This window comes from Chenopodium album, chromosome 13 (genome assembly GCF_948465745.1).
Source record: "Chenopodium album chromosome 13, dcCheAlbu1.1, whole genome shotgun sequence".
NCBI classification, from domain to species: Eukaryota; Viridiplantae; Streptophyta; class Magnoliopsida; order Caryophyllales; family Amaranthaceae; genus Chenopodium; species Chenopodium album.
The window spans coordinates 7,759,447-7,783,532 of NC_137846.1; the positions used below are offsets into that span (position 1 = coordinate 7,759,447).

Consider the following 24,086-nt stretch of genomic DNA (forward strand, 5'->3'; position numbering starts at 1 on the left):
GAGTAGTAGGATTAAAGTTTCTTGATGAAATCTATCATCCTATTGGACATTTGGTCTTGGATACTTAATCAAGTATATGACTATATGACCTACGAAATCAACATGAAGTTACGATATACTACGTACAATACAACTGTATATATGTATATACAATCTACAACGACTTTGTAATTTTGAATCTGTTAAGGCAAGGTGAAAATTATGGATGTAACTCTTTATAAAATGTGAATGAGTGTAAGATTATAGCCTTAAATGGATTATATTATGGATGATCAATAACTCAATTTCAATTAGCAGAGACCTTTAGTAACCTTTTTAATAGCAATAGGGTGGGGTTAGAGAGATCGAATAAGGGAAGCCTAACTACATAAGGTAAAATATCATAGTAATTTTCAAGAAAAATGATACATTTTTCATTTTTTCTACATATCAGAGGTAAATAAGTATCTTCATACCAAACAATTTTGGTTTACTATTACATCCGTTTTTATTGATTCTTTACCCTTTAATTTTTAACATTATTTGTAAACTTTTATTTATATATTTATTTTTATATGCAAGGATAATTTATGTGAGGTCTAATTAGATTCATTTCAATATATTTTATTTTTTAAAATATTAACTATTCAAAAATTTTAAAGGTACTAAAATCCGAGGCTAATATCTAAACAGTTGGATTTATGTCTAGAATTAGAGATATATAAACATAAATAAATTAAATGCAAGGAAATTAGCTTAAAGAAGAGGTAGCTACTATAAATTAGCTAGCATGACATGATATGTATTTTTTTGTTTTTTTTTTTTTACACCATATGTATCTAATGAAGAATATAAAAGGCAAATGACACGAAGATAACTAGACAATTTATAAACGTAGAAGTACACGTAACTTTAATATCCCACAATGTTGCATTATGAATATATGACCAAAATCGACAAATCGTGATGAGACTCGCATGATATGCTACCACTATAGCCATGAAACAAATATGGAAAGTTAGTTTAAATTTCAGTTCCAATAATGTAACCCATTTCTCCAATTTTGTCTTCTTTGGAGTCTTATTCCCCACTTTGATTGGACATCTTTAATACTATCATTAGTAATTAGACACCACTAATTCTATCATTAGTAATCTGTTTAATTGGGATAACATATAATCGATCTAAAGCATGTCGGCATAATAGGAGTAAATATTAAACGAAGTCAATTAAACAGGACTATGAGTGGGACCTACGATTTTAATCTGTAATTCGACGGTGATGAATGTTTTGACCTATCTGACTCTTTTCATCAAATGGTTGGAAAGGACTATCTATTTGTTAGTGAGCGAAAGTGACAAAAATAATTTTTGGAAAAATCTCGATAGTATGAGTAAATCATAAGTATGGTGGGTAATGGGGCATTAACTTTAATTAGGTTAATGATGGTTATTATGTGAATTACTATGATCATCAATATAAAGTATGGAGTATATAATAGTTAAAGCTGTGAAAATCAACATTATATATTACAAGTAATACTATGCAGTAGAAGTAGTTTGGCCTAATTTATCTACATACAAATATACAATGCACTTAACACAATTATAGTAATTAAAGTCGAAATCATTTTTTTTCTTTTTTTTTTTCAAATAAAAACCAATTTATATCTATATATATATACTAAAATAACAACCGCTGATGTCATCATTGCCTACGTGTCACTTTTTTATTTAATTTTTTCCCTCAAAAATGCAAGAATGATGTCATTTTTTTTTTCTTTTTAAGCTACCTATTTAACATAGCTTTGAAAATATATTCCATTTGAATTTTTAAATTTTAAATTTTGGGTTTTCTACACATTATGCTATTTAGTTATTAACGAATTGTTAACAATAGTTAATAAAATTTAATTGAAATTTCTTAATTAAATATGAAAATTATGCACTTTTAGGAATTGTATATTCATATTTAATTAGAAATTAGTTAGGAAAAATGAGGAAATTATTTTCTTTTAGTGGGGTTAATCTAGTACTATTTTAAAATAGGAACATTTAAAACAATTCTAGAGTGCCACGTGGTCTTTTCCTTAATATTTTATTTTTAAAAAAAAAATTATTAATTTTTTTTTAAAAAAAAACATAACTTAAAAATAAAAAAATAAAAAAAAAAAAAAAAAAAACATAACTTCCATTTTCAGTTTCTTTTTTTATAGTACGGTGTACTACATAATATTGATTTCTAATTTCCATTCCAAACAATAGGGTGCGTTCTACTCACCTGATTTTTATTTATCTGAACTTATCTTAACTTATCTGAACTTATTAGCCCTTATTAGAACTTATTTTAGTTATAAATTAAACTTGGGTAGCCCTGATTAACCCTTATCACAACTTATCTGAACTTATTTTTGCTGAACTTATCTTATCTCAACTTATTAGAACTTATTAACCCTTATCTGAACTTATTAACCCTGAAATAAGTGGAAATAAGGTGAACAGAATAGGGCCTTAATACTCATTTTCCAATTTGGAAATCTCTTCCTTTCATTCCCTCTTGCCCTCTCCTTTCTCTTCCTCTTCAATGATTCTATAATTTCGATCAAACCACATAATACATTCTAAATTATTATTCCTTGCAAAGCACTTAAGGCGATTCCATAGTTTCATAAAGCAATTGCGACAAAGTGGCGATTCCATATTTTGATAAAGCAATTCTGACGAAGTTCCTATTCAACTTATTTGTCAAGATAAAGGTTATTTTTTTTTTGCTGTTGTTGTTATATGATATAGGATGTATTAATTTATGGTTATGAGAATTTTGATTAGTTTTTATATGAGTTTTGTTTATATGAATTGAGTTTAAATATCTATAGAAGTATTTGGCATTATGATGGATGTAGAGACTATTGTAAGTATTTTTATGAAAATTGAAAATAGATGTTCAATTAAATTCGATAACCATATGAAACAAACATTTCCCATATTAGTATAATCGCATATGATTTTGTTTCATTTCGCAACCAGTGGGTTTTAGAATTTTGGTTTTGTTTTATTTCGCACCCAGTGGGTTTTTGAATATGACATGTACTACTATTAAAATATTTTCTACTATTCTTATATGAAATTGAAATACTGCAAAAATGCAAATACAAAAACAATTCTTATAATACAGTAAGCCGCCGTGCATCGCACGGGTTTAAAAGTAGTTGTTTTTAATTCAATGAGACAAAAATAAAGATTATAAATACTACAATATTATACTACCTCCATTTTTTTATTAGTTGACACGTTTTGACTTTAGCACTATTCACACACATCCCTTTGACCACGTTTTGTGATTTATATGTAAGGAAAAATATAGTTTAGTGGAATCTTGTTAGATTCGTCACAATGTATATTTTCAAAATATCAAATGTTTATAATTTTTGCTTATCGGTAATTAAAGTTATTAATAATTTAATTTGTGCATTGGCAAACGTGACTAAAGAAATGTGTCGACTAAAGAAACGTGTCAACTAAAAAGAAACGGAGGAAGTATTGCTTATATTTGTAATTTACACAGTAACATGACGGTGTAATTAGAGGTCAATTAATAACCTTGACCAAAAATAGAAAAATAATGCATATTTAACAAAAACTTGCAAAATGTCATATTCATGACCAATGAAATCTTAATATAGTGTTTAAAAGTTTAACACAAGGAGTCATATAAATTTTCTAACCCTTTTGTAATTTGTATTTTCTAATAACATCATCACCTTTATTCCCTAGTGCACCTGCCTAGGTACCTTGTTGAATTGGTGTTACGAGTTGTTAGAGATAATATCGGAAAATATGTGTGATATATTTTCCATATGAATCTTATTAGGAGAATAATATATTTAAGTTTATTATATGTTAAGATATTATTTAAGTATATCTTTTAGGAAGATTGTTTCCTATCTTATGTTCTTAGGTTTTGTATAAATACTCTACCTATTGATGAATAATAAACAAGCCATTCTATTCTCTCTTCTCCCTAATTTGTCATGGTATCAAAAATTCCGCTGTGCAATTTTTTTTCTTTTTTGTGAGTTTATTCGATCATGATTTTGCTTCTTTGGATATGAGTTTGGTTTTACTTAGAAAAACCAATAAGAGATTTGAGTGTGGTTTACTCTGAAAGACCAATAAGAGATTTGAGTGTGGTTTACTCTGAAAAACCAATAAGAGATTTGAGTGTGGTTTACTCTAGAAGACCAATAAGAAATTTGAGTGTGGTTTACTCCGAAAGACCAAAAAGAAATTTGAGTGTGGTTTACTCTGAAAAACCAATATTTGATTGGAGCTCAATTTTGCTCTGGAAAAACAAAAAATTGTTATATTTACAGGTTCGAAAAGAACGACGTTCCTGTTTGATTGATGACAGATGAGTTCGAAAAGATGAACGTTCTCATCATTGAAAAAAAAAATGAAGGCGACATCACAAGAGTGTGCATCTCGGCTTCAACAACTTGAAGAATTTCCAATCGCAACGTTCGTTTTACTGCCGTTACGATTGCGGGAGGGTGTTAGAGATAATATCGGAAAATATGTGTGATATATTTTCCATATGAATCTTATTAGGAGAATAATATATTTATGTTTATTATAGGTTAAGATATTATTTAAGTATATCTTTTAGGAAAATTGTTTCCTATCTTATGTTTTTAGGTTTTGTATAAATACTCTACCTATTGATGAATAATAAACAAGCCATTCTATTCTCATTTCTCCCTAATTTGTCACGAGTCAATAAGCATAGATCCACCAAAAACCATCCAATTAAAAGTACAATGATCAAAGTCGTGGAATCATCGTATTATTTCTAGTGATTCAATCTCTCTTATAATACAAATCCACTTTAACACGTGTTATTAAAACACAACTATCCTCATTGATTTATTCATTCCTTCATTTATTCATTCATTCTCCTACATCACCACACCCCACTCCTCCCTCTAAACCCCCCTCTCTCTCTCCTCCCATAATCTCTCTTTCTCTCTCTTCATTAATTTCATAGGTTAAAAATGTCGGATATTAATGGCACCAATTCAGAGTACCCTTCAACAAGAAGTATCAGCAGTTTAATTTCTGAAGAAGAAGCTATCCTAGTCACCTTAGATCTGGTCTCTGCTGCTAGACGCAATCTCAAGTTCCTCCGTTACGTGGCTGACTCTGATTGGCTTCACCATCCCTCTACTCTCGTCGAAGCCATTCGCAGGTTTTATTCTATTCCTCTCTTCTCTAATGTTGTTGTACGTACGGAGTATAAAAATTGTTGTCGCATCATTTAAGAGTATGTTACTGTTAAGTTATCATGAAACCCCGTGAATGAAGAGTATTTCATTTAATCAATATTTATATGGCTACAACAACCATATCAAGGATATCATACCTCACCTATGTTAATATTCACTTAAAAATATATCCAAAATTTATGAGGAGAATATTCGACTTTATTCTTTGCTAGTATTAGTTAGGTTAATTTGTTGGCCGAAATGAAATCTAAACATTGTAACATTTTAGTAGACTAGTACTCGTAGTATACACGACAATTAATTCCGGGACAAAATTAGAACTGTACTATATGGGTATAATAATCTAGCATAATAATGCCGATGCACTAACACCAAATATAATAAGGCCAAGTCTTTGTAAAGACAGATTGTTTATTGTTAGGCATGTTAGCTAGTACAACATTTGTTACACATATTTTACAGTACGTAGTTAAAAGTTAGCAAAATTATGCACCATTGAAGTTAAAAAAAAAAAAAAAAAAAAAAAAAAAACCAAAGAAATTGAATCCCCTTTAATTGGGTTTTGTGTCATCTATTGAGCAATTTGATATAAAACATTATCAATAATTCGTGGGCCAATGAATAATTATCAATTATAATAATAATAATTAAGTTAAAAAAACATTGAATTGTATTTGTATATACTAAGATGTTCAGCTTTTGGCTGGATATGTTCGGCCATGATAATGTTATTGATGCATTTAGTGCAATTATTGATTATATTAAAGTCTTGTGGATATTATTTATGAAAAATTGAAAGTTACTTGGTCCTATATTGAAGTGTGACTCCAATCAATCACTTTGAAAATGATGTTTTTTCTTTAATATTGTTTCGTGTGTGAACAAAAATTAGTTGATCTTCCATTCACGTCAAATTCAGGATCATTATAGTGTTAAGTTTTAATCCGTAAAAATTAGTTTTCTTTGGTTGAAGTTTTTCGGTGACAAATAGGATTTTAAGTTTAGTAAGAATACAAAACTTGGGACATAGTAGTTATGTTGTATATTACACACGTAATATTGCCTTTGGTAAAGGCTTAAAGCCTCAGGTGGTATGGTATATCGTAACATCAGGTCTTTATGACTCTCTCTACACTGGAAAATATTATATGGTGACATTGTAACTGTTTTTGGTTAGGTATGAGGAGCTCTGGATGCCATTGATATCTGATCTAATGGTTGGGCCGAACCAACGACCACCTATGATTCTCCCTCCGTTTGATATTGAATGGGTTTGGTATTGCCACACTCTTAATTCGGTAACTACATTTCTACATGAACTGGTTTCAACTAGGAAAATTTTGTTTGTACCACCCTGCATACTAAAGTGCAACACACTACGTATTGGGACAGGTACATTATAGAGATTACTGCTTAACGCGGTTCTCAAAGGTGATAGGTAAGGCCACAATTTTCGATGAAGAGAACGAGGAGTATGCTGTTAATATGTGTAGGGACATATGGACAAAGAGGTATCCTAATGAGGCATTCGAGAATGAAATAGAATCTGAAGTGCATTTGGAAGAAGAGAAAAGAAGTGGTAATGTGGAAATGTTTATGAGTGAAATGAGGAAACAAAAAAATGTATATGACAAGTTTTTCAAGGAGCCTTATATGGGAGAATTAGTGTACTTAGTTGCAGCAATGAGGAGGTACAAGAAATTCTTACAATTGGTGGTAACGCAACAAAATGATGATGATGGTGATGGCGATGGCGATGGTAATGGATGTTCATGCGTTTTGGTCCCCACTGTTGATATCTTGCTCATGTGGCTAACTCATCAGGTTAGTTTCTATGTTTAGGTCCACCATAAGTTGGCACCTTTCAACATTGTTTTTTTCTCAAGAATTTTGGTCGAAATTAAATGATGTTGATCTTAGAGTTCTCTAGATTATTTTGAGTAGTAGCTAGGATTAGGATTATCAAATCTTCTAATCGAGCCCTGTCCTATTAACCTTATATCTACTTAAGATAAGTATGTTTAGGAATAATCAATTTAGATAAGTAAAAACAGGGGCCTACTCAACTCTAATTAACAGCTTAATTACGTTTATATAAGTTTAGTTCAGGAAAATGTAGATTAAATAAGTGAAAATACGTTAATAGTATTCTCATAAGATCCAACTAGTAGACAGGTTAATCTGTCCCTAGTTAAGTTAAGATTCTTTCAATTGATGAGGCACCATGGTAGTGCATGATCCTATAATATAATCCTCAATAATTAAGTTTAATGGAATGAGTAATCTTACTAAGATACTGAAAAAAAAATACAAGGATCATTTATATGTGGTTGGATGGTCCTACAAGCTGTGTCACAAAGCCTTACATCAGCTGCACCATCTACTTCAATTTAATTTTCATGTGGTCACACTAGAAAATTGGGTTTGAAATCTGTTGTCATCCATTGGTTTTTAGATTATTAGTAAACAGACGTCCTATGATATGTAGTTTTTACCTTTCTAAGAATACTGGATGTCTAGCTTGTGAAAGAGGAAACTCCATGAATGAATATGATTACTCGTGCTGTAGAATAGTGCGTCTATCCCAAATATATTGTCAACTATTCTATTTTGACATGTCCCATGTTACTGTTCTATATAGACAATGATAACAAACTTCTCGTGTTGATGTCCTCCCTTTTGTTGTATTTAATTTCTTAATATTCAAGCTCAAGTAAAATCAAAGTGAACAATTTTTTTTTGGGACAAATTGAGCCCTTAAATTCCTTGACTAGTATTGTAAGGATGAGATCAGTATCACAGCCTAGTCAAGAACACTGAAAAAGATTTGGTAAGTTGGCACGGTATTGTTGTCTATGACTAGGATTTGCCAATATCATGCATACCATTCAGCTGCTTTTTATTTGATGGGAGGTTGTGGACTTGTTGGGGTTTAATATTGGATAACTGTTTTTTGGATGTTGTTGAAGAACTCTTTCTAAAGAGTCAATTTGATATATTCAAAAGTCCACCTTTTTTGAGCAAAAATTGCCTAAACTTGTAGAAATTGCCCTAAAAATGTCTGTGATTTACTATAGTCAAGCTCTCATTTGTCCCAAATATAAAATTTACATGAACTAGAGCTACCCAACAGTATATGCAGCTGACACGAAGCACATGGAAGATGAGCTGCTGCTGAGGGTGGTGGGCCCATGGGATCATTCAGTGAACGAGGAAGACATAGAGGAAACAAAGAAGCTTTGGGAGGCCAGTTTTGATCAGCCATATGAGAAAGCTGGGGGAAGACTAGCCGTTGATTTGCAAGGCGGTATTAATTCTGTACAAACCTCGGTCTTCTGGGCGGTTTCAGACTCAGATGTTAATATTAAATACAAGTCATTGCACCCAAGATTCTTACTAGAGGTTAGTTGTATGTTGAAAACTACTTTACCACTAATATACATGCATTATTTACTACCAAGGTTTATTTATTAGCAACTTGCTCTAATTAATAATGGTTTATTGTACATCATGAGATCATCGAATCTTATTCATTGTGATTCTATGCATGCTTTGTCGTCATTTTCAACTTCCACAATCATGTTAGTTTTTTATATTGTATAGATTGTTGAACAAAAGCTTAATGAAGTGATCTATATAGTTTTTCAAGTGGGAAATAAAGTAAGCCGGTTGGCACAGATGGTGGATTGTTGGTCATAGAAGCTCAATTGAGCAGGACAAATTGGAAGTTAGGTTATCTGACTAATTGAACATCCTAGTTGCTGATGTCTTCTTGAGATCGTGACCATATTGCCAACTAATTATTGACTAGTTATAGTGAGATGCCTTGATTACATAAATAATCAGTGACGAAGCCAGAAACTTTTGATTAGGTTGCCAAATATAGAGGTCTCATATAGGGAGAAGTATATTTAGCTGGCAAAATCACCAGCTTAATTGCTTAGTAACATTTACGTATATAGTACTTGATCTCTGTAGCACACTAAGCTAATATTTTCTTTAATAATAATCCAACATTACTATATTACATGTACTATTAGACAGCCCATACTAGACACCCCTGGTTTCTCCCCTGTATCATATGCCCAAGATCTTGAAGGCATGTTTACTGTTGGAATTAATCAGACTCTTGGTTCTCTTACACTCTATGCTGACTTCTGGTTTAAACTAGTTAGGCGATGTTGAGACAGATTGATTTCTTTGAGATGACTGACTATATAAATTGTACATAACTGTATCATCAAACTTAAAATAGCTAAAATGAACTCCATCATTTTACTTCTATTGTGTATGTAAAAATTTGGGCAAGTTATTACACTAATTACAACTGAAAGTCTTGTGTACTCAGTTTTAAGCCTTGGTGTTAACTTGAAATCTGATTTTGGAGATCAGGTATGTGTATTTGTTAGGCTGAGATCACATATGGATGCAACACAAGCAGAAAAGACACGTGAGTTCTTGCGCCTAAGAATGTTTAGATGTCACAAAGAACTCAAGTTTGACAAACCCATTTGGAGTTTTGCTCCAGATTCATGGCAAAAAGGATGGCATTTCTATTCCGAGTTTGGAACCAGGGGGATTAGCCTTGAGCTTCGGCATCCAGGGAACCTTTGTTTCACGGGCACTGGTTTGCTGGACAATGTCTCATTTTCGTGGAATGACTTGCTTCGTGCACCTTCTCTTGCATTTGGAAGTGAAGTTGATCAGAAATTAAGGGTTTTCACTTCAATTACTCCTCCTGTACAAGCACCATACCTGTTGAAATGTGTCCCTGATCGTTCGAGTGATGATTCTGGTGCTATGATATCTGATGTAATGCTTAAGCTAAATCAGTATCGACCTCAGGAAGGGAGATGGTTGTCTCGTACTGTTTTGGATCATGCAGGAAGAGAATGCTTTGTGGTTCGTATAAGGTGAGTCTTCACTTCTCAACAAAAGTAGCATCGCATTGTTTTCTTTTCAAATCATTATATTAGCCAATGAGACCATTTATATTAAACATCTCCCATATCATTAGCTGTTTAGCAATTATGTTCATGCACTTATAGTAGAGACCAGATTTGTATATGCAAAAGAACTAGCTAGTCAGGCTCATAGCATCAACCTCTTCATTCATAGGAGCATAAAAGCTGTATGTTTAATTTAGGCAGGATTTCAACTAGGTCTGAATTAAACCAGTAAATAAACTTAAACTTTCTGCTCAAGTTAATAATGGCCTGACTGTATAAATGATGGTTTAACACGAAAGAGGTCGGTTAAGCCTTATTATTTAAAGCCAGACTAGCCTGTACATATTATAATATGTTCCTGCAAGTATTTGGCACTCTGAATCTCTGACAAGATTGTGATCTGCTAAATGAAATTGCACCTCTTGTACAGAATTGGTGGAGGATTTTGGAGAAGAGGGGCTGAATCACCGGAGAATGTAAAATGGGAAGACCGGATTATTGAGATACGCGAAGGTCCTTGGTCTTATGTGGCAGGCTCTGCAATTGGGAAAGCCCCTGGTACGCCCACTCTGCATCCACTTTCTTTCAAATGAATTGGTTGCTGACTTCCTATGTTTAAGTTAGAAGCACAGTAATATCCCAAGTTATCATATCATCTATACTCTTGAGAGTCTTGACATTCTAGACTTTGCAAATAAATGCAGATAAAGTGGTAGGAACAGCACAGCCTAAAGAGATATCAGATGGGGTAATTTCTTGGTGCTTCTCAACTGGAGATGAACTGACAGTGCAGTGGGAATCAACATCTTCCTTAGAAACGCTAAGCCTTACGCTTACCCAAAATTCCGACTCTTATGTAAGGCTTGAGAATAATCATCCTATTCTATCCTTGAGCAATTATTGGTCATGACTTTAGTGAATCATCATTGTGATCTCAACCTATTAACATGTTTTACAGGTAAAGTTATTGAAGGGCCGGAAAATGCAGTATGAGGTGAGTAAGGAAGAGAGAAAACTACGTAAAACAGAAGGAATAGAAGATGATGAAGAAGAAGGGTTTGTGACTGTTGTTAGGTTCTCTGATGAGAACCCGAATGGAAAAGCTACTGCTCTTATGAACTGGAAGCTTTTGGCCTTAGAGCTATCACCTGAAGAAGACGCTGTTTTCGTGCTGTTACTGTCCCTTGCTATACTCAGAAGTGTTTCAGAGATGAGGAGGGAAGATGTGGGAGGATTGTTGATACGGAGAAGATTGAAGGAGGTCAAGCTTGGGGAGAAAGATTGGGGTTCTGTCATACTTCATCCTTCTTCGTGCTCTACATCTTCACTTCCATCGCCGCACCTTCAGCCTTGGTATTGGAATGCTAAGGCTGTTTTAGGATATGATCCTGGGGCTGAGCACATTTTGAATCAACCAAACTTTTCTGTGGCTGAAGGTGGTGAAAAATTGTACAAGAGAGGTATTATCTCATAAAAAAACAAGAATTGTTTTAGATTTTCTAACCAATTGATTGAGCTTCTGTGGAAACGAGGGGATTTATCATGAGCGTGGTTGTACATACGGCTTTGGACTTGGGAGTTGTATAATTTGTGAAAAAACGGAAACATTACTAAAACTTGAAAGTCGAATAAGCTAATGAGTTTAATCGTTCCTTAATTATCGTGTGAAACCTTAATTGGTGATGTTATTATGTGTTTTTCGTAGAATATATGAATGAATCCACAAAAAACTTTTGGAGAGGAGAATATTGAATAATGTTGATCCATAGATGTAAATGTGAAGAAGTTTCAAATTCATTGTATTGTGATTAATGATGAAGAAGGGCTTTGTTGTAAGTGTAGCTCTGTAAACATCATGTAGTCTCTAAAAGTGATTCTCCGGGGAGTGGCTAAGTGTTTTTCTAAGGCTAGCTTAGCTACGAGGAAGTTGTAATGCATAATAGTCATGCACAACTAATTTTACATAACAAACTTTTTCACCTCTCAATAGTACTACTGCAACTGTTCAGTAGTATTACTGACAGGTGTTCAGTATTACTAGGAGCATGAAAAGTACTACTGAAAATGTTTAGTATTACTTTTTTACCTCTCAGTAGCACTTTCAATTTGTTTTTATTTATAAAATTGTCACTAATATGTATTTTTTGATGCATAACTGTTATGTCTTTAAACTCTCTCGCTTAGCTACTAGTTTGATCGGTCCACAACTGGTGCTTGATCAAGATGTTTTGAATTTATGGATCGAGGTTCTATTTGAATCTAAGACCTCTTAAAGGTTAATGTAAAGCCCAATGACATTCAATTTCTCTATAATACTCTGCCCATCTAAAGTTGGTTTTCTAATTGATAATGCGATAAGTAATCTAAATTTTCAATTGATTTATCATTTGCTAATCCTTGGCACGCATCCTTGCATAATGTATCAGTGATCACGTTGAGATTGGGTTTATAGGAAAAGATAGCCTAATAATAATTGAGAGGTGCAATTGAGCATGTGCTTGGTGTGGCTAAAAAGTCTTCACATGTGCCTAATTTGTTGTGTGTTTGTGACTTGGTGTCTAGATTGGGTGGTGCTTGGATTTGATAACTATGTCAAGGGACAACTTGAAATTATTCAAAGTTGATTGGAAAAATGATTTATTTTTTTTAATTCAAATTTAGGTTATTAATGTTAATTCTTAGATTTATATATTTAATATTTTATATGACGTATGTATTTGAATTTTTTTTATAAAATGATACACAAATGAGTTTGGAATCAAAAATTAATTTAGATTGCCAATTTAAAACTAATTTGGAGTACTAGTCTAGACCAAGTCAGTGATAAGTAAAATTTGGACTGGCCCAAACTGAACCGTTGGGACTTGGGAGTACTAGATTATCAATTTATATTTTGATGATTAAAATTGCAATTATTTAATGGAATCCTTTAAAACAAAATTAACTAAGATTAGTGGTTGAGAATCTTAAAATGCATGTGAAGGAAGAATTACCGTACAAACAGAAAACAAAACTGTATGTAGACAATAACTCCGTTTAAATTCGAATCATCGTTTGATTAATAATTACTTTGAGTCGGTCCACCATCACTATTTTGAGATAATTTATATTATCTTAAACAAAATAAGCTAAAACAAAGATATATGAAGTACGTAGTAATACTAGTAGGAAATTAAAAACAAGATAATATTAACGGGAAGAAGAATTGTCAGTACACAACTACACATGCAATGATCTCAGCAAGGTGATAAGCAAAGGAGTGTCGTGATAGGTGAACATGCGAATATGCGTATGCGATTGGAGATAAACTGATAATACTCCCCTAATTAAGGCCTTGCTCTAACACTACAATAAACTATATATATACGATTAATTATAAACTAGTTACACAGTATTTGGGTGTCCCTCCTATCACAGAAAAAGCGTAGTGAAGATCAAACTCAGGTTACTTTTGGCGAAGATAGAGGGACTAATTATCCCAATACTCTATGATCCTCAAGCATAGAAGTGGCCAAAACATTAACCCGACTTGAATCCAATCAAAAATTAATATTTAAGTTAAGCTTTTTTTAATTAACTTGTTAAAATTAATAAGTTGACCTGACACGACCCATTTATTACATGGGTTGAATTAGGCCTGATTTTTATAAATTTGAATCTAACATGAAATACCAAATTATCTAGTTTTCGAGTTTATATTGGGAAAGAATAGTTAAACTTGCTTCAAATGATTTGACAAAACTATATTTTTAGACTTTATTAACTTGATTTAGGACTTGTTTTGTTCATTCATCACCTTTATTCCGCTTATTTCAAGAAAAATAAGTTCCCATAATTAAAGGCTTATAATTTCAAACAAGTTTAAGTCGGATAAGTTTAGAAAAAAATAAGTTTATATATTAAGTTCAAATAAAGTGCAATATAGGCTAATAAGGGATACTCAAGTTCAATATTAACTCAAATAAGTTTGTATAAGATCCAATGAGACCAAATAAGTTCAAATAAGTAAAAACAAATTAGGTGAAAACTTGTTCTTTAATTTGTCGAAAATGATCTTGGTACTTATATACTCAACTCAATTATGTTTTAGATTGAATTGTCAATAACCTCAATTAAATGCTCTAAAAATATTTCAATTTTCTTTATTCAAAAGATGCTTGATTCATTAAAAAACCCCCGGAAAAAGCACACTAGAATTAGTTACACATAAGAGATGAAAGATCAACAAGAAACCTAAATATGACTATCATAGTATTTTAATGATAAAACAATAAGATTAGTTCATTTTTCACATTAATAATCATAAAACATTATAGTAGTCATATTTCAATAGACCACTATAAAATTTTCAAAAGAGTAGAGTTGAAGTAGAGTTGAAAATGAGCGAAAATGAGGAGCTAGTAGAGTTGTAATTGTTTTATTTTCTTGGACGTACCAAATACCAATTTGATACTACTGGGCTGGGCGTCATATCATCAACATGGTGGTGTGATGTGTAATACTAGACGCAATTCTTCTTGTTTTTGTTGTTCAGTAGTAGTTTTAGTGCATCAGTGTTATGATATTCCATAGATTCTATGTTAAATTACTCTACTTAATAGCATATTCGCCAAATTTATGTAAAATAAAATCCACAATTAGGGCGAGCTAGTTCAGTTTTATGGTCTTGTTTGATCATTTTTATAATTATAGGATGTCAACACTATGTGGATATGATCATTCCAAATAGAATAAATGCAAAGGAAATATTGAAAATAATTTAATCCATAATTAAAACTACAAATGAATAATTAATGCTAGCCATGTAGTGGTGGTGGTGAAAAAATGGTGTTTATAAATGAAATTTTGGGTGGAAACTGGTGAAGGTTTAATGTGGAGCAAGTAGAAGTAAAGCATAAGAAATCTATACCTAGTATTTAAAAACTCTAACCACAAATTCATACTAAGCCACATGTCACCAATCACTCATATGCCACATGCCACCTCCCTTAATCTTTCAATAGAGTAAAATAAATAATGTTTTAAGTCTTTATGCATTCCAAGACTTGCAAATTTAAGTAATAAGAAAATGAAGAGTTTCATTTCTACCATGATAAACTAAAGTTAAACTAATTACATAGACAATAAAATAAAATTTTCATCTCCTAAACTTAAAATATAACTTAAATCAATAAGTCATTTCATACCACGCAATATCTATGTATATATATACCTAACTAAAATCCAAAACAACATCGACACATATAACACAAATATATATGCAACACATTTCAACAAAAATAACCAGCCCGTGCATCGAACGGGCTAAAATACTAGTTAAAATTAAGACTTAATACCAATAATAATTTCAATTAATAATTTTTAATTAAAGACAAGTGTATGTATGCGAAGGTGGAGCATATGGTAGCATGTGTGATGTGTTAGACTGTTAGCCGAAGTTTCTAGGGAAGAATGAAGAGCATATGCGCGTATCTAAATACGTTCAAAATTAATTTACAACGTAAGTCATTTTCATTCACGCAGATAGGTACGGTTTCGAACACGTTAGTGGGCCCCACATGCTAGCTGCAACTTTCGTCCAAATGCCGTACGAAACTTGCATGAGTTTCTCTTCATACTCCGTGAGTTTCTACCTAAAAACGGTCTTACTTGGCTTCTCAAGCTAAGCTTCTTTATTTGCTTCTTCTATCCAACGTAGGAAATAGGGTATTAGGGTACTCGTCCTCGTCCTTGTAAGATTGTCCTATTGACGTTCCATAATTGAGTGAGGTTGATAAGAGAAAAATTATAAGTTTGCTGTATTGAAAGTTTTTTAATTGAGTATAGTTGATGAAAGAGAAAATTTAAATGACTAAATTAATGCGTTATATACATTCCTACAGCACGTCCTTGTATAATGCTCAAGGCTACTTTGAGGATCCAATTAAGAGACAAACTTTACTTAAGCACATTATATTTAAAACACTTAACTAAAGCATTTTTATCTCTGTAATTACATGCCCATAAAATAATGATTGTTATCTACATTACTTGTATTAAGCAAGTATTGTATAAAGTAAACCCTAAAAGATACAAGTAACCATAAATAATTAATTGAAAGGTTGATAGTTCCTATATCGTATACAACCAATCAAATAAGCAATACAGCTACTATAGTGAGTTTTTGCAAGTAGGACTATTATTTATATATGTTGAAGAAATGCTATGCTAGTACTCTGTACTACGTACTATTTTTAGCGGTGATAGTACTTCTCCGTAAACACTAATTTTATATTCTTTTTTAACAAGGGAGTATTGATCTCTTAGAATTGTGAAGATGAATTTTTTTTTTTTTTTTTTTTTATTATTGAAATTGAAGGATTCTTCTATTAAAGAAACAACTTGTATTATAATAAACTTAAATAGCACAAGAAGAATACGAAGTAAGTCTCATCACCTGGCCCTAAAGGCATAAAGCACTTAAATGAATTCACTCAAATGTACTTAATTAAAATCTTAATAACAAAAACTTAAACCAATAGAAGTAAATAAAATTTTTGCTATTCCTAACCTATAAAATTCTAGCTAATTTTTGTAGATATTAGATTATTAATGTCATATATTAGGAATATTATTGTCAGATATATTGAACTCACGATAAGTCCAGTCTCACACTCTCACTCTCATCAAGCAAAAATTTCTTTTATTCCTAATTGTTGTTCCGTTACAAATATAAAGTCAAACTTTAAAAACTTTAACCATAACCATCAAAGCAAAAGAAATTAATTGACATCAATGAATCAATGATATGTATTTATACTTTGATAATTCATTATTGGAAACCAAAACCTAGTGCCAACACAACCTATCAATAATCCAATAAACACAAACACATATCACGTCACCATTACCTTCCAACTTCCAAGTAGTCTCTTTTTATATTCAATCACACCCATTTATCAAGTCTTCCTCATATAACATATGATCTCATCTACTTTTTTCTAACTCTTTTCCCCCTTTTCAAAAACAAACACCAAATTAAATTCTCTCCTTTCCGATTATCACCTTCATTATCAATCTAATTATATAATTAGTGGTAGTTAATCAATCATTTAATCACATGACCACCTCACAACAATGCTCTTCTTCCTTACTCCTCTCCCTCTTAACCGATGATCTCCTCGCTCACATCCACTCCCTCCTCCTCGACCCCGCTCACCGGAACACGTTTCGCCTCGTCTGCCGCACCTTCCACCGAATCAACTCACTGAGTCAAACCCACCTCTGCCCTCTCCACCCCTCCATCCTCCTCTCCCTCCTCCCTAAACTCTCCTCCTTACATACCCTCGACCTCTCCTTATGCCCCTGCGTCGACGACTCCCTTGCACTCGCCATCTCCCCACTAATACGCCATCGCGTAACCACCCTATCCCTAAGCCGAGCATCGGGGCTTACCCCTGTAGGAATCGAGGCTCTATCACGATCATGCGAGAGACTCGAGTCCCTCGACTTGTCGTACTTGTGCATGAGGTTCGGAGATAATGAGGCCCTCGCGGTGTCATGCGCTAAGGGGATAAAGGAGTTAAAGTTGGATAAGTGCTTAAACTTCGGCGATGTGGGATTGGCGCACATTGCGGTTGGATGCGAAGGTTTAGAGAGAGTAAGCTTGAAATGGTGCTTAGAGATTACTGATCTTGGGATTGGTCTCCTTGCTACCAAGTGCTCCGGTTTGAAATTCCTTGATTTATCTTCTCTCAAGGTTGGTGCTAATAAAATTTCATTCATCTTTAAATAATAGTAATAATAAATCTCAAAAAAAAAAAAAAAAAAAAAAGAAGAAGGAATAAAAACCTTAATATGCGTGCTAATTAATCTTATGTTATTTTGTGTACTTTGTACGTTTTATACAACCTCAAGAGGTACCTCGTACTAGAATTGTAAATATACGTTAAAACAATAAATGGGTTTGTTTGTTGTGATTAATTTAATTTGGTGCAGATTACGAGTCAATCGTTGCATTCGATTGCAGCATTGCAAAAGCTGGAGAGTTTGATAATGGTGGGTTGTGGTTTGGTGGATGATTATGGGTTGCATTCGCTTGGTAATGGCTGCCCTTCACTTAAGGTTAGTAAATAAAGTTTAATTGGTTAATTAATAACTATTAGACTTTTTTTCTTTTCGATGAACAACATAGAGATAGCAATTAATAGGGTTTGTTTCGAGGGAGAAATGCGTTATATAGTACTCGACCAACCAATTTTGAGACAAATGGGATTGGTATTATATATTGATGAGGGATGATTTGTTACGCAACTGTACTTTGAGTAAATTCTTGTATAATAGTATCTATAATAAATTGAAATGTTTCACATGCATACTCAAAACCGACAGAATTAGTTGCTATGAGTACTTCTAAAGTTCTAATTAATATAAGCTCAATTTAAGACATTTACTAACGTATGAATGAGATGTAATCTTCAAAAGCTTAAGGTGTATCACTTTTTTTAAAAAAATAATTTGTTGGGATTTATGAAGCTTTCTCAACAAATCCACGCAATACTTTTTGGTGTTTATACAATTGAAAGCTTAGCTTCTATAGTTCTATGATCATAGTACTATTGAAATCTTCGAAAGGGACGCTAGTTGGTACGTACATTTGACATTTACCAATGGAGTTTGCAAAATTATGCCACAATTCATGAAAATCACATAAACATATGTTAAGTACAAATCTCCTTAAAAAAATGTGTTAAGTACAGAGTTTATTTCATTAACATTGAACTTCAATAATTTAATGTTACTTGCCTTTTCTCTTTATTTTAAGAATTATGAATCAAACAAAATAATGTAACGTTGACAATGTTTAGTACAATATAATGAAATGTTGCAGACATAATCCAGCTCCAAGTGTTTTCCCTCGAACCTAAAATTCTGATATAATTCTATGTGTATATAACTAGCTAGTAGCTGGTTTCCTAATTTTGTTTTGCAATAACAGCATACGATTTAATGCTTACCGAGTTTTTCTTTGTGGCGCGGTTGTAGGTAGTAGATATGTCGAGGTGTGATGGTATTACTTCGGCTGGATTATGCTCAGTAGCTAAAGGACATCGTCGACTGCAGCAGCTGAATGCAAGCCATTGTATGGTCGTGAGTACTGTCTAAAACTGTGGGAAATTAAACCTTTCTCTTACATCTATCTTTCCATATTCAACCTTTTCGATATTACTGATGTTTTCTGATCACAAACTCTGATGTTACATTTTTGCAGGATCTCACCTCTGATCTTCTTTGTGCATTGAAGAACTTAAAGTGTCTAACTGTCTTTAAAGCTGATGGAGCTCGTGTTTCTAAAGCTACTATCCTAAGCATTACCAAAAACTGCACGTCTCTTGTCGAAATTGGACTAAGTAAATGTATTGGTCTTAGAGACATTTACATCATGTGCCTCCAAGAGACAAGATGGACAGGAGAAGGAGCTCGAGGCTTGGTTTTGGGGTATAAGGTATGGTATGTTGGGCAAGAAACGAGCCACAGAACAAGGAATGGTGGAGCTAGGAACGGAGTTGGTGTGGTTCTCGATGAGAGGTTGGCAAAAGAGGTGATCGAGGTCTATCGGAAGAACGATAGGTTGATAAGGCTGAAGTTGCTATGTGGCAAGGAGATTGTGAATGTTATCAGTGCTTATGCTCCCCAAGTGGGTTTAGATGCAGAAGAGAAACGACAATTTTGGGAGGACCTAGACGAGGTGGTGCAGGGTGTCCACCACTCAGAGAAGTTATATATTGGAGGGGATCTAAATGGGCACGTTGGGGCGAGCCGAGATGGCTATGAGAGTGTCCATGGAGGCTTTGGGTATGGGCAGAGGGACGCCGGTGGTGAAGCTATTATGGATTTTGCCCAATCATATGATTTAATTTTGGCTAATACTTGGTTTAAGAAGAGGGATTCACACTTGATAACTTTTCGGAATGGAGCAAATGCAACTCAAATAGACTTCCTGCTCACAAGGAGCATAGATAGACAAAGTTGCATAAACTGTAAGGTTATCCCAGGGGAGAGTGTGGTCACCCAACACCGGCTATTGGTAATGACTATTCGTCTGAAAGAGAAGGCGAAGAAAAAAGTTAGACAAGAAGAACCAAGGATAAGATGGTGGACCCTAAGGGATGCAAAAGCTAAGGTTTTTACAGAAAAGGTAATTGAAGAAGCGGATTGGGATGGAGAGGTGGATCCGGACATGACCTGGTTACGAATGAAGAACTGTTTCCTAAGAGTGGCCAAAGAGGTCTTAGGGGAAGTAAGGGGAAGAACTTCGGTACAGAGAGATACTTCGTGGTGGAATGAAGAGGTGAAAGCAGTAATTAAGCAAAAAAGGGAATGCTATCAAGCCTTAGGAAAATGTAGGAGTGATGAAACCTTTGCAGCGTATAAGGAGGCTAAGAGTAAGGCAAAGGCAGCTGTTCGCCAAGCAAAAGAAAAGGCATATCAGGAGGTTTATGAAAAGCTTGATTCCAAGGAGGGAGAAAGGATCATTTATAAGATGGCAAAGAGAAGACAAGAGGCAAGGAAGGATATTGGCATGGTGAAGTGTGTCAAAGATAAGAACCAAATGGTCCTAGTGCAAGAGGAGGGCATCAAGGACAGGTGGAAGGGGTACTTCGATGAATTATTTAATGGAAGTAATGGAGTTGTGATAGGAGATACCTCTATGAGTGATGAAGAAATCAACATGGAGTATGTGCGAAGGATTAGGAGAGTAGAGGTGGAGATTGCACTGAGGAAGATGAAACCTAAGAAGGCGGTTGGCCCTGATGGGGTACCGATAGAGGTGTGGAGGTGTTTGGGTAAGATTGGTATTGATTGGTTAACAAACCTTTTCAACAAGATATGGACGGCTACAAGGATCCCACAAGATTGGAGGAAGAGCACCTTGGTCCCGGTTTATAAAAACAAAGGAGACGCTCAAGATTGTTCTAACTATCGAGGAATTAAGCTTATGAGCCATACTATGAAGTTGTGGGAAAGGGTGATTGAACAAAGGTTGAGGGCATGCACAAGCATTTCAGATAACCAATTTGGTTTTATGCCTGGGAGATCTACTATGGAGGCAATCCATTTGATAAGACAAATGATGGAGTTTTATAGGGTAAAGAAGAAAGATCTTCATATGGTCTTTATTGATTTAGAGAAGGCATATGACAAGGTGCCAAGAGAGATACTTTGGTGGGCAATGTTGAAGAAAGGTATCCCACGAAGGTATGTAGACCTAGTTAAGGATATGTATCGGGATGTGTCAACAAATGTGAGGACATGCGGAGGGTTGACAAAAGATTTCCCTATTACAATCGGATTGCATCAAGGGTCTGCATTAAGCCCTTTTCTTTTTGCAACGGTTCTAGACGAATTAACTAGACCAATTCAAGATGAGGTTCCATGGTGTATGCTGTTCGCAGATGATATCGTTTTGGTGGATGAGACTAAGGATGGGGTTAATGTCAAGTTGGAGCAATGGAGGCAAAGGTTGGAATCTAGAGGGTTTAAGCTAAGTCGGAGTAAGACTGAATATTTGGTATGTCGTTTTGGCACTCAGAGGGGGACAAGCAATGAAGTGGTGAGTTTGGATGGAAAGGATTTGACCATGAGTGAATGTTTTAAGTACCTAGGGTCGATCATCCAGAAGAATGGTGACATTGATCAAGACGTGACCCACAGGATTAAGTCAGGGTGGCTTAAATGGAGAGCGGCCACGGGAGTGCTATGCGACCGCAGCATTCCCTTAAAGTTGAAGGGAAAATTCTACAGGACTGCCATAAGACCAGTGTTGCTCTATGGTACAGAATGTTGGGCTTCTAAGAAAGAGCATATTAAAAAGATGGAGGTTACGGAAATGCGCATGTTAAGGTGGATGTGTGGAAACACTTTAAGAGATAGAATCAGAAATGAGGTTATTCGCAAGAAAGTAGGTGTGGCGGGCATTGTAGATAAATTAAGGGAAAATCGTCTGCGTTGGTTTGGACATGTAAGACGGAGACCCGAGGGTGCACCGGTGCGAAGAGTGGAAGAGTGGGACCATGGAGGGATTAAACGAGGAAGAGGGAGACCAAAGATGACTTGGTTGGAAGGAGTGAGGAAGGATATGAAGTGCATGGATTTACGTGAGGATGAAGTTTTGGATCGTAAGGGATGGAGGAGAAAGATTTATGTTGATGACTACACGGAATAATCAAATTTGGTTCATGTTAGCCGACCCCACTTTTGGGATTAAGGCTTTGATTGATTGATTGATTGATTAGAGACATTTACATAAAACAGCTTGTAACAGGATGCTGTAACTTGAGAATCCTTAATCTTTCCTGCTGTGATACTGTTACTGATGACGCAATAGCAGCAATCGCTAACTCATGCAGGAAACTGCAGTGCCTGAAGTTAGAGTCTTGTAGTTCTGTAACAGAGAAGAATTTTCAACTACTTGGCTCTTCCTGTGTTCTTCTTGAAGAGCTAGATCTCACTGATTGCTCTGGCATAAATGACACTGGTATGACCTTTTTTGTTTTTTAAAATGTTCTACTGTTATTTTTTCAATATGCATTTGTTGTGTGTTTAATTGAAAACAAGAGTATTTTTCTTTTGCAGCTCTTAGTTTCTTATCCCGGTGTTCGGAACTTAAGATCTTAAGACTAGGGCTTTGTGACAACATATCAGAACATGGATTGTTCTACATTGCTTCCAACTGTATGAAGATCTGTGAACTCGATATATACCGGTACACAATCTGCACACCTTTACTCTGTAAGGTAATGTTAGTAAAATTCTATTGCGGCCGTGCCTTAAAAAGTGTTGCATAATGCAGGTGTCCTAATGTTGGAGATGGAGGAATGGCAGCATTGTCAATTGGGTGCAAGAAGTTGAAGAAGCTTAATGTGTCATATTGCAGTAGTTTAACGGACAAGGGGATGGAGTACATTGGCAGACTAGAGGAGCTGAACTCCCTTGAGATGCGCAGCCTAATGAATGTTACCGGTGTTGGATTGCAAGCCATTGCAGTTGGGTGCAAGAAGCTGTCAATGTTGGATTTAAAGCACTGTGAGAACATTCAGGATTCGGGTTTCTGGGCTCTTGCCAACTATTCCAACAATATGCGCGAGGTAATCCTTTGATACCCTATACTACGAATTAGTATTTAGAAGCACAAACCCTTATTGACATATGTCACCAATATATAATCCAAGACATTGCACGGGTCAATTAACTAGTTGTATGTTTAAACACTTGTAATTTAGTGCGCTACGTATCATTTAATTGTTCATGATGTTAAAATTGTTTTTATGCACCAGTTAAACCTCTGCCATTGTGGCATCTCAGATGCAGCCCTATATATGGTGCTGAGTAAACTAACATGCCTTCAAGATGCCAAGCTGGTTCACCTTCCTAACGTGTCGGCCAGAGGATTCGAGCTAGCCCTTAGGGCATGTTGCATACAACTAAAAAAGGTCAAGTTGCTTGGCTATCTTAAATCCTCCCTTTCGCATGAGTTAATTCAGTTTCTTTGGTCTAGAGGATGTAAAATTAGATGGGATTAGAATAATTATTCTTCATTAAACAGAGTTTATTATAAATTCCCTTTACTTTTCTTGAACAAAAAAAACTTAGTCCATTGAAGTTGTAAAGTATAAATGCTAAAAATGATTTTTGATCTCTTAACAAGCAAAGGGTGCGCTTCTTAGCCGCAGTTGTAGAGATTCTTGTAGAAATAAGGTGTACCAAATTCTGTAAACTATGTGGCCTGATTTTAGCCTGAAATATAACAGCATGTAGTATCTTTCATTTTTTTCACATACTTTCCTAACCATTTCATTCATAGGCTATATTACATACGAATTCTGTACATATGGATG

General features: G+C 34.3%; 2 protein-coding genes across 2 annotated transcripts; both read left to right on the plus strand.

Annotated features, from left to right (window-relative positions):
- The first annotated feature begins 4,947 nt into the window (after positions 1-4,947).
- Positions 4,948-11,947, plus strand: LOC145574487 (glycine-rich domain-containing protein 1-like). The gene is made up of 8 exons (XM_081632292.1): positions 4,948-5,223; positions 6,438-6,558; positions 6,653-7,084; positions 8,381-8,662; positions 9,653-10,173; positions 10,640-10,767; positions 10,914-11,065; positions 11,168-11,947. The coding sequence occupies exons 1-8, from the start codon at positions 5,030-5,032 to the stop codon at positions 11,681-11,683; spliced, it is 2,346 nt and encodes a 781-aa protein (XP_081488418.1). The 5' UTR covers positions 4,948-5,029; the 3' UTR covers positions 11,684-11,947.
- Positions 11,948-17,210: 5,263 nt separating this feature from the next.
- LOC145574497 (F-box/LRR-repeat protein 3-like) lies at positions 17,211-23,897 on the plus strand. The gene is made up of 9 exons (XM_081632302.1): positions 17,211-17,947; positions 18,187-18,312; positions 19,234-19,338; positions 19,460-19,632; positions 20,944-20,947; positions 22,504-22,726; positions 22,825-22,954; positions 23,042-23,336; positions 23,526-23,897. The coding sequence occupies exons 1-9, from the start codon at positions 17,309-17,311 to the stop codon at positions 23,769-23,771; spliced, it is 1,941 nt and encodes a 646-aa protein (XP_081488428.1). The 5' UTR covers positions 17,211-17,308; the 3' UTR covers positions 23,772-23,897.
- Positions 23,898-24,086: the final 189 nt, after the last annotated feature.

Bases quoted from the DNA above. Each gene is read 5' to 3' on its own strand.
- LOC145574497 (XM_081632302.1), top strand. From the start codon at position 17,309: ATGACCACCTCACAACAATGCTCTTCTTCCTTACTCCTCTCCCTCTTA. The intron at 18,313-19,233 runs GTTAGTAAATAA...GCGCGGTTGTAG, and splicing joins ATGGCTGCCCTTCACTTAAG to GTAGTAGATATGTCGAGGTG. The intron at 23,337-23,525 runs GTAATCCTTTGA...TTTATGCACCAG, and splicing joins ATTCCAACAATATGCGCGAG to TTAAACCTCTGCCATTGTGG.
- LOC145574487 (XM_081632292.1), top strand. From the start codon at position 5,030: ATGTCGGATATTAATGGCACCAATTCAGAGTACCCTTCAACAAGAAGT. The intron at 5,224-6,437 runs GTTTTATTCTAT...GTTTTTGGTTAG, and splicing joins CTCGTCGAAGCCATTCGCAG to GTATGAGGAGCTCTGGATGC. The intron at 6,559-6,652 runs GTAACTACATTT...GTATTGGGACAG, and splicing joins ATTGCCACACTCTTAATTCG to GTACATTATAGAGATTACTG.